Genomic DNA, 17,822 nt, shown 5'->3' on the forward strand with positions numbered 1-17,822 from the left:
GTACGAGTCCTACGTGCAGCTTAAATTCAAGATCAGCGAAGAGGCACACGTAACTAGACCGAACAATGTCCTGTTCCAATTCCGCGGGGATTCGATCGGTCTGCCATAAGTTATTGAATAGCTGACCTTTCCTGCGATTCGCGGTGCATCCAGTTTACATTAGGCCTGACCGGCGCACGGCTCGATGATTGCGTTCTGACCGGGCTTGTAATAACGGATTGGCGAAACTAATGAAGTGATACATTATTCACCGGTGTCCTCGGCTTATATATCGGCCGGGCGATACCGTCCCGGTGTTATTCCCAATAAAAATGTTACCGGTCCTGTTCCTACTCTCGTGCGTCAACTACGGGAGCGGCTACAACGATTTTCCGTCCTTGACGACCGCTAACGCCTCCATGGGTACGATTCAAATTCTCCAAAAAATATCAAACAATACCGAAAACACTCGAAAAGAATAGTTACTACCTTCGGTAGCGGTCGTGATCGATAAAAGCTTCTTCGGCAACAAAGGAGAACACCAAAGCGCGGTCGTGTCGATCCGCGATCTGATCACACACATCGTGAAAAAGGAGATGCACGTGGGCGGAATCGTGGTTCATCTTTTCCAGGACACGAACGTCAATCTGCGGCAAGGTAAGCGCGCGAGGTCCGATCAATAGGTTAATTAATCGTCGTCATTCAACCTTCTGATTACAAATGCTCGATGCATGCACCAAGATTACACGATACTTCTGTCTGTCGCGACTTGCTACCTAACTTGGCGGCTGCACGAGGCTGCGCGCAACGAGGATATCATGCATTTCGCGATAACCGGTAAGAGATCATTCAGCAGGCATCCTTTTGTTTGAAGTCCGACTGGACCGGGGGCAACTAGACAAATCGATCGATTGACGACACTCCGCTAGACAATTTTTTTAAAATTTTATCCATGCTTCTGGCGTCCTGGACTATTCATTGTTAAATGTCCTTTTCTAAAAGATGCGGACTGTCTCAGCCATTATTCGTCGCACAACGTCGTCATTGCTGCTCTAGACCCTCTCTTGTACTAGATCGTACCTTCTTATTTAATCGATGTTTCTGACATCTTGAGTAATTCATTGTAAAATGTTCTTCGCGGAAAGATGCAGACTGTCCCAGACTCACGAACACCGACGGCATCACCGTCCCGGTGATGAAGCCCGGCGAGGAACTTTCCCAGATCTTCCTCGACCTGAGGATGATGGACATCCTGCCCTGGAACGCGATCAACATTCTCCACGACGAGTCCTTCGGTGATAAGACGAGCATACCAGTCTTCGACACCGTGTTCATCTATTCCCCATTATCTAACCGGGCCGGTGTTTTGCTCGCGGATCGTTTCAGACAGAGACATGGTCAGCAGAGTGATGAAGGCCATCTCGGACAAGCTGCCCACCAAGCACGTAAATCTGATCTCCAGGTCGATCTTCACTCTGAAACAGAACGAGACGGACAGGGCTAGGAAGGCTCTGGTGCATAACACTTTGAGCGACTTTCACGTGGACCAGCTGGGACACTGCTTTTTGGTGATTGCGACTATTGACATCGTCCCGGATGTCATGGAAGTGGTGAGGATTCGTTGGATCATTGGATGCCGGGACCTAGGTCCATTTTGATCCATGGTTGCAAACGTTCCGTCGAAATTTTGAATTCCTAACAGCTAATAACAATTTCTCACATTTGTCTAAGGTACAGCATCAACGTTAACGAAATGCAGACTTGGCTAGCTGAAAAATTGTAAATGAAAAACTGTGAGTGGGCCATATAGCCCTGGAGAACACAGTAGAGTTAACTTATTAACTATTCGTGCAGCTTAGCTAGTTTCAACCAGAGGATTAATGTCGATATCAATGGAGTCGATCAAAAAATATGTAAAACAGATCTCCACGTCCTGAATTTATTACGAAATATTTTTCTACCTCTTCTTCGAATAGAGAACGTAATTCGCAGAGTATGACAAAACGATCGAAGAAGGTGTTAATAGGAAGAAACGGATCGTTTTCAGCCTCTTCAGCAATCTTGTTCGAAGCTTCTTGTCGAGGACACATCCTGCCACAAATTGCGTTTTAATGATTTAAGTCCACTTAAAAGCGTAATTGAGGTGGCAGGGCCGGTACAAGCGAGAAGGCAGAGCCGATTACACAACTTTCTTTCGTTTTAAAGGCGAGGTCCTTGAAGATGGTGCATCCTGGGAGCCAGTGGTTGTACGTTATCACGGACAGCGCTGCTCAAAACACGACGAACATGACAGCGTTCGTCGATCTATTGGCGGAAGGTGGAAACGTGGCCTTCGTGTACAACACGACCGATACCGACGGCTTCTGCGAAGTAATGATCGAATGCTCGTCGATAATTAACGGAATCAGACTCATTTTATTCATTCGAGTCGATATTTTATTCATTTGGACATCGTCATTTGAATTCTAAAATCGGACATTTCTAAATTAGTATTCCCTTTGGTTTGACATTTCTATTAGCTGACACTGACGCGATACATTAAGAGACTGGTCAGGGCTGTAGCTAGAGCGTTAGAGGGCTCCGTGAAGACGGAGATCGAGCTGCTAAAGAGGATCGGCGACGAGGATTTCGAGATCGTCAGGCTGACGAAGCGTGAGAGGCGTCACGAGGTCCTGAAGAACGTCAGGGTCAGTAGTTTTTGGTCAATCGATCAATATGTATCTTTCATATGAGGAGATTGAAAGTATCTGTTTCATCAATTTATTTATACCATCAGATCTACGCTGCCGAGGATAAGAACAAGGAATGTCTCTCATGGAAGTTCACCACTGCGATCACCTGGGGCAATTTCTTCTCCAGTGGCAGGAATCAAGGTCACTTGCTAGATATCGGGATGTGGACGCCAGGATACAGTGTTAATTTGACGGACATACTTTTCCCTCACATTGCTCATGGATTCCGTGGCATCTCCTTGCCCATCGCGACTTATCCTGTGCGTAGACGACCAGAATGTCGTTACAATTAAATGCAGCTTAATTAATTTTTAGAAGACGATTAAGTAATTGTAGGTGGGTGAAGGATTAAACCGCTTGTGGATCATCAAGGAATCCTTTCAGAATCCACCGTGGCAGGTGATCACAATCAGCAGCACGGGCGAGAAAACGTACGAAGGCCTGGTCTTCGACGTGGTGAAGCATCTAGGCAAGAAGCTGAACTTCACCTACACGGTGATCGCACCCGAATTGAACAAGAGCGCGAATTCCTGGGTCGTTTCTCGTTTCGACAAGCTCGGAGACGTAAGGACACACTGATCCCTTTTTCCCTCTGTTCTCTTTACAATGTTCCTAAATAATTGTGGGGCTACTGTCTTGCGCAGAAAGTTAAGGGAATGACGATGTCGAACACGAGACAGATGCCGCAGGAGGTGATCGAGCTGGTCCGTCAGAAGAAGGTCCTGTTAGCAGCGTGTGCTTACACCGTGAACGAGGATAGCAAGAATGCGATCAATTTCACGGTCCCAATATACGTGCAGACGTATAGTTTTCTAACTGCCAGGCCCAGACAACTGTCCAGGGCCCTATTATTCGCCTCGCCGTTCACCGAACAGGTTTGCTAAGTCGGAATCCACCATTTCCTTCATCTTTACAGAGAGCCTTTCATAGCTAGACGTCATTCGAGTTTTACTGTTGAGGCTTTCGGCTATAAGTCCCTTTGCAATCATTTTCCAACGTAAGCATTGCAGCTTAAGTGGTTAACGACCTTTTGATTTTACTCATCGAGAAGCAAAGAAGGAGCGAATCGATGTCGTCATGCTAAGAGCAAAGTATTTCGTCCCTTAACGTTCCGACATACCGAAGGTGTAATAGCTTCTGATGACAGAACTGTAAAGATCGCGGTCGTTTAGCTCGGCATCCTCCGAGCTGGCATACCTCTAACCCAGGCCTGGCTTTTAGACGTGGGCCTGCCTGGCCGTGTCCACTATCATAATGGGTCCGATCTTGTACATGATTCACAAGTGCAGTCCGTACAGCACGCCGACCTCGGGCCTGAACTCGTCGTTCCAGTGTGTGTGGTACGTGTACGGGGCTCTGCTTCAACAAGGTACGATTTCATTGGCCCTTCCTCGACCCTATTCTTCTTTCTCTTCTCGTGTAAAACGATCACGCGATCCGGAATCCCCTTCTTCTTCTCGGCAGTGACTTCGCTGAATTAATGGCTCGTGCCCATTTGCGAATGTTTCGCCTTTTAATGGCGGAATTTAAAAGCGTTTGGGCATCGTTCACTGGGCAATCAGGGTAAGCGATATGGGAGAAATGATGGTGTTGATTGTTGGGACACTGGTGGGTTCAGACGCGAAGGATGTTAGCATTGAGTATTTAAGTTAAGCAACGTTGGTCACGACATGGGTTAAGATGGGTGACCGTGTTGTGGTAGCAGATGTTCTTTCACGTAGTAACAATATAATGTTAGGAATAACATTGACAGAGTGTTATCAATGACTTGAAACAAGTTAACAGGACAAGAGACAACAAATTGTTTAACAGTTGATGGTGTCAAGGAGGAAATTATTAAGAATAGTAAGAAGTAATATTAATATTGGGAACTTTAAGAAGTTTAACAGCCTAACAGAAACAACATTAGGAACCAAGCAGTAGAATTAACACTCAAGAAAGTGAACAATCGAAGTAACCCTGTAGTTAACAATTAAGCCAGCCAAGGAAAAGCTGAATTCGGATCCGAGAAACTGTCAAGGTTTTCAAATTCCAGGCGGATTGTATTTACCGCAGTCAGACAGCGCCCGTTTCCTGATTGGCGTCTGGTGGTTGATCGTCATGGTGATCGTGGCGACATATTCCGGAAGTTTGGTAGCCTTCCTAACATTTCCAAGAATGGACGCGTCGATCCTAACAGTGGAGGACTTGATCAGCCGCAAGGACAGGATGACATGGGGTTTTCTGAACGGTAGTTTCCTCGAGGTATACCTGCAGAACGCAGAAGAGACGAAGTATCACATTCTACTGGCTCGCGCGGAGAAGTACAACAACACGGAAGACGAGAAAATGATCGGACGCGTGAAGGAAGGGAAACACGCACTGATCGACTGGAGAAGTTCTCTCAGGTATTTCTTCTTGATGTTCTTCGCGGTTTTTCAACTTTCGTACAAGAGAAAAGGAAAAGAGTCTCTATCGGAAGATGGTGTTTGCGAAAATAGGTTCTTGATGAGGAAAGATTTACTGCTGACCGGAGGCTGCCATTTTTCCCTGAGCCAGGACGAGTTCCTGAACGAACCGATCGCGATGATCATCCCACAAGACAGCCCCTATCTGTCTGTAATCAACGCTGAGTAAGTTACATGCCGAGCTAATTTCAGAGTGTATTAACCCCTCGCATCTTCTCCTCGGGAACAGTTGCATAGAAGATTCTAGGATAATACTCTTCATTCATTTGCTGTGCGCTTTACATCAACGAATTACGCCTCATTTATAATGCCACGTTTGACTGAAATATATATCCTACAAGAAAAGCAGGTTTTACGGAGTCTAAGAGAGAAAATGGGCGAATTCTCACCACCAGGAAGTTAACAGCGAGATTAATACCGAGATTTCTTAATTGGGGAATAGATTGCGTCGCATGCTGGAGTCAGGACTGATGCATAAATGGATCACGGAGAGGATGCCGATCAGAGACAAGTGCTGGGAGATCGCCGGCAACAATCAGGTGGTGAACGAGCGGAAAGTGAACGTAGGCGATATGCAAGGGATTTTCTTCGTCCTCTTCATGGGTAGAATTGTTATTTACTATTATCGTTTCTATTGGGTTGGTTCGTAAGTTTGTTTAAATATATATTAATTCGTGTTAAACATTTGAAAAACACGGAACTTTCCTGATTTGACAAAACCGCACGAACTTGTGGGCCAACCCAATACATCAAGCGTAAACTGTGAAACGTACAGTTTGCAATTTCAGTTCTACAGAGTTTCACTGTATAATTCAGGGATTAACAAAGTGTCTCGCGTTTCAGGCGTGACGCTATCCTTCTTCTTCCTGTTCTGCGAGTTCTACTGGCACAGGCGCAAGGTGTCCAAGGAGCGGAAGCTGATCCGTCCGTTCGTCTCGTAAACGGAGCTCCTAGGACACGTTCCGTAGCCCATGCAAATTGCTTTCGCTCTTCACGCCAGCTCTTCACTGTACAAACGACGATTTCTCCTCGCGAATAAACAAACTACTCCCGCACCTTGCCGGCTGCAATTTCTTCCCTTCCTCCCCCTGTCCGATATTCGCTTTGGCAAAACATTGCCACCGGAAGCCCCCAAAAGATCACGTTGCACAATCCTAACTCGTTCTCGTACCTTTCCTTCATTATCCGTCGGAATGACGGCCGGTGAATGGCACGAGAAAACGACGAAACGGTAGTAAGCGGCCTGTTTTCTCGGTGTTAATTGGCTCGGGGAGATAGGCGTGAAACGATTCTCGCCGAACGGGAGACAAGACGATAGCTTACGGACGTCCACCGGCCGTTTACAATTACCATCACGAACGTCTAATTTGCGGACGGCACCGGATATTGCGCGGATATCCACGCAACCTCGGACAGCGAGCGATCCTTCCGAGCGATGCCTGCCCGCTGGCAAAGTGTCAGTCAGTTCGTGAGTGAAGATGAGACACGGGGATGGGAATCTTCGGTGGGCCTCCTTCGTAGAATTAATTAACGGTAGACCTGTCGAGCAGTAAAGACGACTAATGGGTACGTATTATCTTATAAAAATGACGAGGTTGAATTAACACGGCACAAAATGGACCAGACAATAAAAAATAGCTGATTTAACCATTTTTCTGTTCCTTTTTAGTAAAAGGCAACTTCGAGGGTGACGATTAAACTACGGATTTTTATGCGAAATAAAAATTTTCTCAGTCAATTACAAGTCGCAGCAACCATATAAAAATTTCGTTCTATATTTAAACATTTTAATAAATCGAAAATAATGTATGGACGTTCTCAAATTCTCTTAATGTTTTAAATCACATCTCTACATTTGCGTCATAAATGCTTAAAATCTGCAGTCCAGTAACGATTATGTGAATTTACCACTGAAATATGCATCTCTAATTACACGTCTTGCACCATTACCCGATTACACATCTCAACTAACGCAATTTGACCAGTTTTATAAGATTGTACGATCAGTCGCTTTTCATGCTCGCTAATTCCAGCATTAAGTGACGAACCATCATCTGGAAGAAAGAGGAAGCTGTTCATTGTTGAATGTTAATCCCCGACGTGTTTGGCAACGATCTGTGGAAGCATCTCGCGGTAAAAGTCACGAGTGTTACATAATGAAAGGAATCAGGTATCTATGCCACAACAAACGAGACTTGAAATCATGATCGTGTATCCCGCAATGCAGAAATCAATCCCGGAAAATGAAGAGAATCGACGTTAACGGTGCCTTGTTATTCTAATCGATCGGAAAATTTCGTCGTGCGATTATCCTCCGCGAAGAACTGCGACCGTGAACATTGAGCAACGCTTATGACACGTATAACTCTGCTTGTTACGTTGCGGTGGAAGTTGCCACAACTAGGTACTTTATTAAGATCACAGTCTTAAGAAGAATGGGAGTTGCATGTGTGCGAACGCGAGTGTAGAAAGGTCGAGACGTTGCATCTCGATCCTGGGCTCGTAGGTATTAATTATAAAGACGTGATCCGATCTGCGTAAATCAGGCCGTAACAAATTCGATTCTTTTACACAATTCTCGGATATCGAGTACTTTATTTCTACAATAAAAATCGTTAAAAGCATCTTCGCGGCGAGTAACACATTTTCTACCACCATTTGTTTCAAAATATCTTATTGAATGCAATTTTCTTCGGAAAATATTAAAACAATTTAGCATGGTAAAGCCGGTAAGTTCCTAAATATTATGCTATGTTCTTTTGGCATGGCAGCGTGTGTAATATTAATTTGATTCGTTAACTACCGTGCCGAAGAGTTTGAAAGATCGCAAGGTTGTAATTGGGTTCGCGTAGCCGAAAATTCGAGAGGCGACTGAAGGAATGGCTGTTTAATGCGGATGCAGACCGGGTAGCGTTAAATTGCGATCGTGTTCCTCGCGAAACGAATTCCCGGCGATCTTCTGAATAATTCATCTCCGGAGGCTCGTTCTCCGCGGTGGTTCCCGTTCTCCAGGGAACCTAACCCCGCCGAGGAGGATCCCGCGGCCGCTGGAAGTGGAAGGGCGATATGACGGCGTACATAGACACGGGTTTATCTACCTGACGACCTTGCCGTTCAAAAAATCCAAGAGTGGTCGAGGCTGGGCCTCGAGCGGGCGGCGTGCACCATCCACGAGCCAGTTCCGACGTGGAGCGCGGACGACTAGGACTAACTAGTCCTAATAGCGTCGGAAAACCGCGTACACACCGTGCTCGAAACAGTCCGCGAGTGGTTTCCATGCACGTCGGCCGGCCTCCAACCTCTGACAGCGATCTATAGATCAACATGGGGACGACCGTGTCCTGGACCATTCTGCTTCACTGTACGTACCATAGTCCTGCGAAAAATTCAACGAACTTGCTGCATTCTTCATTGATCCATCTTTCAGTCTGCGAAACTGTTTTTGGAGGGTTTTCAGTGTTCAGGCAATTTTCTTCTCTTTTGTTAGGCATCTGATTTCGTTAGGCATTTCATTTCAGTCAAGTGACGTTTCTGGATGACGACTCTAAACGGTTTCTAATAAGGATTGTATTTGTTTTTCTTATTTTATTGTTTAAGGAACTGGAGCATGTAAAGGCATCTCTTTGTATTACACATTTTTGTTTGTAATTCATTGATGTTGTTGATTCTAGATTTAGAGAGGTTTTCCGCTGCTGCGATGCAGAGCATTTTTATTATTCGTTTGATACAGCTTCATGAAAATTTTTGAGGAATCAAAGAATGATTTGCACTGTGCTTTGAAATTTAGAGAAATTTAAAAGGAGCACACGCCGTTGCTCGTAAATGTGATAATATACTGTGGTGTGTGTACAGAATTATTTATTACCGGTGTTAATATTACTATTTAACTGGACAGTTTCTCGTGAGAAAATAAATTAGAAGACTGAAGTAAGATTTTTCTGAATAGAACGTTCCATTTGCTTCGCCTCGCATTCTTAGAAGTATTTAAAATCGAGGAATCATCTGCCTGGCGGTTCAAAAATTGAAGACCTCGGCGGAAAAACCGACTGAGTCCAGATTTTGAAAATATTTCAACACCAAGTACCATTTTATTGAAAAATGGACTTTCCCGGTTGTCGCATCAAGGTCCCGAATTATCTACTTATTTTTGTGGAGCAGCGTAGTACGATTGCACCCGGCCGATGTTTGCAATGGTCAGTGATGCATCTTCCCTGAAATTTTCCAACAGTGTTGCCCACGCTAGTGCGAGGCTACGACAACGTGGGGTTCGACGGCTGGTATCAACCGGTTCCGCATAAGCCGGTCGACATCATCACGGACGTTATTAACGACCTGGGCGTGCGGATTCTGCAGCAGTACACGGTTCCCGGGAACGTGGCATTCTCGCCGGCAATGGTTGGCTTCGTCCTGACAGCGTTGTACGAGGGCTCAGCCGGCAGAGGAAGGCAACAGATCTCCGATGCTTTAGGCCTGCCTCGGGACCGAGACATCACCAGGCTCGGTTTTCGCGACGTCCATCGCAGACTAAGGGTAAGCACCTGGCAAATCGGAGGAATGACGAAACCTCGGAAATATTACGCAATTCTGACAGAGATTAACGAAAGGGACACGGAGAATTTGCCGCGGACGCGGTCCGAGCAGCTAATTTGCAGCTTGAACGCGCAATTTCTCTTCCCTAAGTGCCAGTTTCTCTCTCGGTCGATCGATCTTTCTAAAAATTCTCGTAGACTGTTTTAGATCCAAACCGTGACGCCTCTGGAGTCATTGGGCAGGGTGATGTTGTTTAGGAAAAGGGTTTCAGAGAATTTATGGGAAAATGGGGAGAGTTCATCGATCATCGTAGCTGTTAAGACTCTGGCTAAAACCGTTGCTTAATGTTGTAATTCATTGGAGATTTAAGCTTCGTCAATTTTAATAATCAATTTCTATTACGATTTATTCAGAACATCGAATTTTCTTGGCACCTGTAATCTTGTGTTTCCTATTCTCACATCGTTCAATACGTCGTTCTACCTACCCTCCTTCCATCCACTTCTTCTAGTCAATCGCCTTCGCATTTCCAGACATACCTAAACGCCGACGGGTTCCTCGGAGGTCTAATTCTCAATCAGGAGGACACCAAGCTTCGTCCCGAGTACGAGGACATCCTGAGGTTCTACGGATTCGACCTAACGGTCCCTGAAGAGGAGACAAACGCAACCACCAGTGCTCCGGAATCTACCACAAATCAACCAACAACGGAGGCTAAGACTCCACTTCCAGACGATGCAACCACTATGCAACCGGCGCAAGAAACCAGCACCGAATCAACGCCACCGACAACTCCTCCCGTGGAGCTGCTAGGAATGACGATGACAGCTGGCGAAGCTTCGAGCAGATTAACGCAGACAACTTCAGCTTCTACGATCCTAACAGAGGCTACCAAACCTGCTACCATGCCCAGCGAGATTACAACCGTGTCGACGTCTACTGTGTCCGAGATTGCCACCACGATAGCCTCTGCCACCGATGCATCTACCCCTGTCACTGATGCATCTACCTCTGCTGCTACTACTGCTTCTGTTCCTCCAGCAACTATGGTTGATACTGCCACTCAGAGCGCAGGGACGGAGAGTTTAGCTACCACGACAGCTTCTATCAGCCCTGTCACCGATTTACCAGCTGCAACAGACACTACCGTGTTAACGGAAGCAGCGACAGAGCCAACGACAACTGGATCGACGACCGTCCTCCAGGATGCTAGTCCTGACACCACCGCTACAGAGTCCACCATCGCCACTACGATTGCAACGATGATTGCGACAGAGGTTACTCCAGCAGCCAGTAACATTGCTCAGGCAACAACGATCCCTGTCCCAGCGAATCTGCAGGCTAGTTCCAGCAGTGGACCACCCGAGGAGAATACCGTTTCAACGGAGGCGATGAAGAATCAGACCAGCGAGATGGGATCTACAGATTCGCCAGCTACAACCGCGGCAAGCGAAACCGGGTCCGATGGACAGCCAACCACTCCACCGACCACTGTCACTGACTCGATGACGAGGAGGAAACGCGCCGCCAGGAGCCCCAGGGGATTCTTCTCGAGCTACCCAGGTTTCGAACCAGTTTTTTAGCTTTAGATGTTGGTCTAGCTGATTGATTGATCGATTTGGCGGAGTTGAATAATTGAGGATAACGGTGGTTTTTTTTTTGGAATGTTCCTTTTTTAGAGAGGTCAAGAATGCGTTTTACGAGGTTCTTAACGTTCGCTTGTGCCTCGTGTCGATACTTCGAAAATTAGATTTTTAATCGATTGATCTTGTCTCGAGTACGTTTGAGTTACACAATCTGACTTCTGATAGAATTCGATAAACGAGAGTCTTGTAAATGCGATTGAAAAGATCTGCGATCGCACAGGGTTTCGTTGATTTTTCTCACTGTAGCATTGTTGGATTGCAGACGAGGGAATCTGGATGCAGGATCTGGGCATTTGGAATCCTTATCCGACGAGTTTAAGCGAAGCTTCCGTCAGGGACTCGACGGAGATATCGTTCCTGGTGAACGGCTGCGACGTGTCCTCCGTCACAGCGTCCAGATACTTCGCCGTTCTACCTTTCGCGCATTTTCCGTCGCTGCACGCTGTCGCCCTTGAGTTTCCTTTGGACGTAAGACGAACAACAAGTATTTCTACGAATAACTATCAAGATATATTTCGTTTCGAAGCAAAAACCTTTTTTACGAATTCTTTACTCTTTCCCACTCAGTTGAAGAATAGCAATTCTTTTTCTTTCATTCTCTGTCATGCACAATCAGATAGCACAGCCATTTGTTACCATGGGGGCAAACTTTCTGTGAAAATAGCGTATGCCAATTTCATTAATTTGTTCACAAGTAATGTGCACATCTCTTTGACGTAGTTACCTTCCTCACATTTTGCAAATCTTGCTCGTGTCTGTGTCTAACCCCATTTCCCCATGGACGTTGCAGGATCCCAGGTACAACATTCTGCTGGTGATGTCGACGGACCGTCGAGACACGTATCGGCTGTCTCAAGATCTCGGCGGGAAGTCGTTGAGGCTGTTGAGGAAGCAGTTACAGGCGACTTGGGTCACGGCCACGATTCCGTCGTTCATGTTGCGCGGTTTCGTCACCTTGACGTCCTTCCTGCAAAGGGTACGGAGCAGGTTCACGCCTTCGGGTCCCTCGTCAGTCCCCAATTAGTCCCAGCACCTTGCCATAATTCACCCGTGGATCAATTCGATCCGGCCTGGCGAACGCGAACGGTCCCCTAAGCGCGGCAGTCGAATCGCGTTTCCGAGCGACGCTCGATATTTCGCCATTAGTCTCGGGCATTAAGCTCCTAATTACTTAATCGCGTTAGTCGAGATCTTGAGTGCACTTTCCGCTTCTCTCGTCACGGCTGCCGTTCCACGAACAAAGATATCGGTATAGGTGGTTTCCTTGACGACACGTAATTGACGATAATTCCGAAGCAAGCTTGAAAGCTTCGCGGTCCGAGCAACGCGAAAAGAACAACCGGAGAGACAATGAGACAAAAAGAGGAAAGAAAAGAACAACAACAGACAACAGGGGAATTGTTCTAATCGTCGTAATTCAGGGGTACCATTCGAGCCAGTTTTACGATGCCACGCCGGACGATTCCGGCGGCAATAAGCATTCTTTGTCTTCGCGAGGAGGCTCCCTGGCCGACTCTGAACTCGAATGCTGATGAGACGACTGCTGAAATAGCAGGCTTCACCTCCATGGGACTTCAGTTTGATGGAACAGCTGTGCAACTGATCCCCTGTGATGCCACAATTTACTTTATTAAAAAAGTTTCCGCAGCAGAGACCTAAATGAATTTATTCTACGACGTGAATTTACTTGACTCGGTTTTATTCTACTTGATTTTTACATTATCTTTCTCAATTGATTATTTATCGATATCCACGATTAAACTTTATTTCATTGATTGCGAAGCAGTGCAGTAGAAACATAAAATCGAATACTGTCTGAATTTAATGCTTCGATGTTAGTAGACTACCATTGTGTCACAGACATAGATGTGTCCATTGTTATCACAAGTTGAAAGTTGATCCGATAGTGGTTGAACGATGTTCATTTGATTCACAGCTAGGTATCGTGGACGTTTTCGAGCCAAGGGCTGCCGACCTGTCGTTGATGACCCCGGATCTGGGAGTATACGCGAGGGACGTGCAGCAAAGCATCGGCGTGAACATCAGGAATTACATGAAGCCAGATCGAACCCACTCTCGTGAGTCGCCCAATTCCGATCCTCCCTTGACCGTTCCACCTCGACGGGACTATTATCGATACTATCATCCAGGTTTCTACTCTAGTCTTTCTACGTACTAGCGCACTGTGTCCTCTCCTGCCTTCAGCATCCAAAAGTCACTTCCTCTTGCTTCAGGTCATCCTTGTCATTTCCTATTACCGTCTTGAAGGCATCTCGAAGCTAACACTCGTCGGTAGATTGCATACTGTTATGCAAAATAAAAATCTCCACCGTAGGAACAAAATAGAAATTTTCTACTGTTTCAAATTTCTCCGCATTTTTCTAAAAATGCTCAAAATCTAAGCATGAGACATAGATTTAATTAATTGTTAATTTATAGCTGAAAGAACATTGGTGGTTGAATATATTTCCACTTTTAAGTCCTTCTATGCAGTGTCTCTTAATTATTCCTGTATCCTCTGTCTGACTAGCATCGTAGGTTGTCTTATTCTACTGCGAGCGCATTGTAAGGTTAAATTCATAGCGTTCCCTGTCGACTCTCACCAACTTTCAATTTCCTTTCTAATTCGATTAATGATTCTTTCACTTAATCGTACCTATAGTACAAACTATAGCTTGTGTTCGCATTAGTCAATGTCATTTAGCGCTCGGTAGTTTCAGCGTTAAAATCGACGAATGCAGGTTAGCAGCTTCAAGGCTCAATTTCACGAGTGTCGTCGAATCAGCAGGAACCTTGCTTGAATTTTCTCGGAAATCCTCGAATCCTTCAGCACCTGAAAAAAGGATTTCACGGATCATTCGAGCCGTTCCGGGGGGGGGGGGGAGGAAACGATCGCAACTATCGACGATCGGCCTGACGCAACCGAGCGAAATTACGATTGGTGCAGGCGAACGACAAAGTGATAGTGCACCATCCGTCCGATGACGGTCGTCCATTACTGCTGGCGCGTATCATCCCTCTTTTTCTTCGGTCACGTTCTCGCGGGTTCCCCCACTCCTGTCTCCTCATTAGCGTCGTTAATGACGGTGCTCTGCGAACGAACACGCTTCGTCACGTCGGAAGGAGCTTGACGCGTGGTTCCCGACACGAAATTCCACGCTCCAACAGCGAATACGAAGGTCGGAAATGCTCCGGCTCCCTTCCTCGAGGACTCACGCTGGATTAGAAATCTCGGCGAAGGTCGAGTCCCGTCGGATTCAATCGATTCTTCAAGGGGATGTTGTCACTTCCGGTTGATCTTCGGCTTCGGGGACGTTGGGCAACCCGTCGCCGAGGCATTTTGTTGCCTTTCTGACTTGCAACTTGCTGTCGAAACGCGTTCTGCCGTGAATTTCTGCCTGGACTCGAAACGATGGTTTCATCGTCGTCTCTCTTAAAAATTTACGCAATCCCATCGTCTTCGAAATTTTATCACTTTGTTCCTGAAGCTCGATTGTTAATTGAACGTCCGCTGAAAACTCATTGAAAACTTGTACAACCTTCTCTGAATATTCTTGATTCACCGAAATATTTCCTTCTTCGTGTTAGAGCTTTTTTTAATATTGAGAATTTGGATAAATCTGGTCACGATCTGTCCAGATTCCGAGGGTAATCGTCGCGAATCTCGTTCTCATTCATGCTTATTCGAGCCCGCAGCAATGGGTTGCATAATGGCGATTTTTTCCTCGATCGGTAAATGTCGAATTCTCCTCGAGTCGTTGTTTGCACACCGAGGAGCTGTTTCCGGCTTATTGTAATTGACGCCGGTCCACGATCGGGGAATATTCTCAGTATTGTTATAAAGTTCGCTGGATTTAATCGCTGATATCCTGCAGACTGACTCACCGAGGGAAATAAATAAAAAGACCTTGCGGTCGATCTCCGAGTCTACTAGGAAACTCTTGAATCACTGCGAGAGAGGAATGCTCCTCGTTAATGTTCCCGTTCCGATGACTCCGACCTCTATCGCCGCTCTGGAACTTAATTACTCTGCTACTTACTAATTTCTGTCGCTCTGTCTATCCTCTCTTTGTTCCCCTGACTCAGTCTTCCTTCGTCATTCGCACTTGTTCGGTGTATTAACGAAACAAGTTGACTGTTCAGCTTTTTAACAAAGTTAACTGACCTCGGTGCATTCTCTGTCGTTTTTAATGCATTTTTGTGGAATTTTTCAGACTTTGGCATAGTGTGGAAATTGGACATTCATGTCAGTCAACGTGTTTGATGAATTAACGCTTTGGCTACCGGTGATGGCTTAACAATTGTTAAAAAATCACGGTGATAAGAAATTCTTCAATTACTGATTATTACTGAATTATTAAAATTATTACTGCTAGGTAAAGAGTTCGCTTGGACTATTCAAAGTACGATTTTCTAACTTCATGATTATTGTAAATTTCGTAACTTTGCAAGCTCCAGTGGTCAATCTGTTAATTCGAACAAGTATGCTAATAAGCTCCACTGTATTTCATTCCGTTATTTTCGAAGAGAACGAACTTGCAACCCTTCAAGAGCTCCCCCAACTAAACAATTGTAATTTCTTGAATTGATTAAAATATAACAGTGAGCTCATTGGTATACCTAATGATACTGCAGAGGGTGTTCATTAATTCAAGGTACAGAGCCTGGCCATGTTCCGTAAAACTCGCGAAGTAAAAGGAGAAGCTCCACAGGCGTTTTTCGAACTTCGCCTTCGCTCCACCTAGAATTATGCACCTTGCGAAGTTCCAACCGAAAAGAAGAAACGTCATTAAGGTTTCTGTCTTTGCAGGCAACGGGTTGTTCGAAAGAGCCGGGCCAGTGCTATTCACAGCCGTCCATCCGTTCCTCTACTTCATCGTCGACGCCGAAACCTCGGTGGCCTTAATCGCTGGTCGCGTGAACGACCCCCTGAATTCACGGATTCTTTAGCCTCCGCAAGGTCGACGATGATGAACGTGCCGGATCAGTCGTCGCTGTGTCATCGTAGGCCCGCTGATTAAAACCTGACGTCCGAATTAATACCGCGTTCCAAAGGAGAGTATATTTTATTCCGCAGAGTAGAGTCTATTTTAACTCTTTTTATTTTTATTCTGGCGTTTATCAAATCAACTGTGAAAATGGGAATCTGTGTAAAGAGCTTCGGACCAATAGTATTTAGAGAATTACAATAGTAATTAGACACTGAACGCGTTGAAACGCATTTTACGCAACCGCATCTCGATTTTCACAGGACATTAGTTATTTGCTTTCTCCGTTTTTCCGGGTCTGGGAAGACCCACCGACGGCTGGGACACAAGGGACACAAGTCCGGGGATAGTAATAAACATATACGTTTATTCGGCATACTTATAAATATCGATATAATCTATAAACAATTATATATATTTATATTTATTAGATCATTCCTATTTCGCACACACCTACCTTTAAGTACACGATGTATGTCTGTACAAAAAATCCGTATGTTGTAAATAAAGGAGAGAGACGAACGGAGAGGCGACAGTGTCTTTAAATTAGTCTCCTGTTAATTGACGATTACTAACGGGCGATGGGCAAGAACTTAGCATTTTACAGGCTTCGCTATACAACGGGTGAATAAATGTACAGTAAGCTCTCTCTAGAAACACTTTTGCTCACGCTTTCTTACAGCGTCTAATCCTTAATGTCTTCTTAAAACGATTGGCAGCTGTTGGAGCTTTCGTTGTGGACGGTTCTTCGAGTCAAAGATGGCTGCCGGGTTTACATAGGAGATTGATCGACTACAGTCATATCACTGCCTTGCTTTATACTCTATCAATCACTCTTAGTCTTTCTCATTCTATTTTTAATATTACGTCGAGCGCAGCAGAATTTGTCAAACTGAAATGAAAGACTGATGGATCATACTAGAACGGTATCACTGTTATACTATCGTTCATACTATAGCCATATCATCGTTAAGCTAGCTTCTATACCCCATCAATCACACCGAGTACTCACGCCATTTTGAAATAAAATTATATTGGAGCATCATTCAATAAGATTTTTCACGTTAAGATACAAGACTGATAAACTATGCTGTGATCATATTTCAGTTTTTGTATCATAAAATCGCTATCTTGCTGGCTCTCATACCCTATCATCATTCTTACCACTGGTATCAATCATTCTCAATACTTCCGACTTCACAGTTAATGTAATCAAGTCGAAACACGTCAGTCAGCAAAATTTTTAAATCTGCAATAAAAGACTAATAGACTATGCTACAACCATACTACCATTTTGTGCGCTCTTAAATTCTCTATACTCTTTCGTATATTTCGCCTGCTTTTTGTTATCACAAACGCATGCAATCCGCACTCTATGCATCATCATCTCGTCATTCCACATTAAACGGAATTCAATTGAAACGTCAGTGAATAGAATCTATTAAACCGAAATAAAAGACTGATCGTCCACGCAACTTTAATCATCGATTAACATCTTTC

The 17,822-nt window shown here is 45.1% G+C and overlaps 1 protein-coding gene across 1 annotated transcript; it reads left to right on the top strand.

The window, feature by feature from the left end:
* Positions 1 to 223: 223 nt before the first annotated feature.
* Ir93a (Ionotropic receptor 93a) lies at positions 224 to 17,615 on the top strand. Its single transcript, XM_076795058.1, has 22 exons — positions 224 to 402; positions 478 to 636; positions 721 to 816; positions 1,125 to 1,274; positions 1,366 to 1,589; positions 2,185 to 2,349; positions 2,499 to 2,666; positions 2,756 to 2,971; positions 3,096 to 3,275; positions 3,356 to 3,586; positions 3,933 to 4,080; positions 4,747 to 5,098; positions 5,192 to 5,323; positions 5,601 to 5,761; positions 6,002 to 6,095; positions 8,287 to 8,396; positions 9,387 to 9,688; positions 10,222 to 11,251; positions 11,597 to 11,802; positions 12,125 to 12,310; positions 13,271 to 13,484; positions 16,145 to 17,615. Exons 1-22 carry the CDS (start codon positions 312 to 314, stop codon positions 16,282 to 16,284), a joined length of 4,755 nt encoding a protein of 1,584 aa, XP_076651173.1. The 5' UTR covers positions 224 to 311; the 3' UTR covers positions 16,285 to 17,615.
* Positions 17,616 to 17,822: the final 207 nt, after the last annotated feature.

Source organism: Halictus rubicundus, chromosome 10 (genome assembly GCF_050948215.1).
Source record: "Halictus rubicundus isolate RS-2024b chromosome 10, iyHalRubi1_principal, whole genome shotgun sequence".
Lineage (NCBI taxonomy): Eukaryota > Metazoa > Arthropoda > Insecta > Hymenoptera > Halictidae > Halictus > Halictus rubicundus.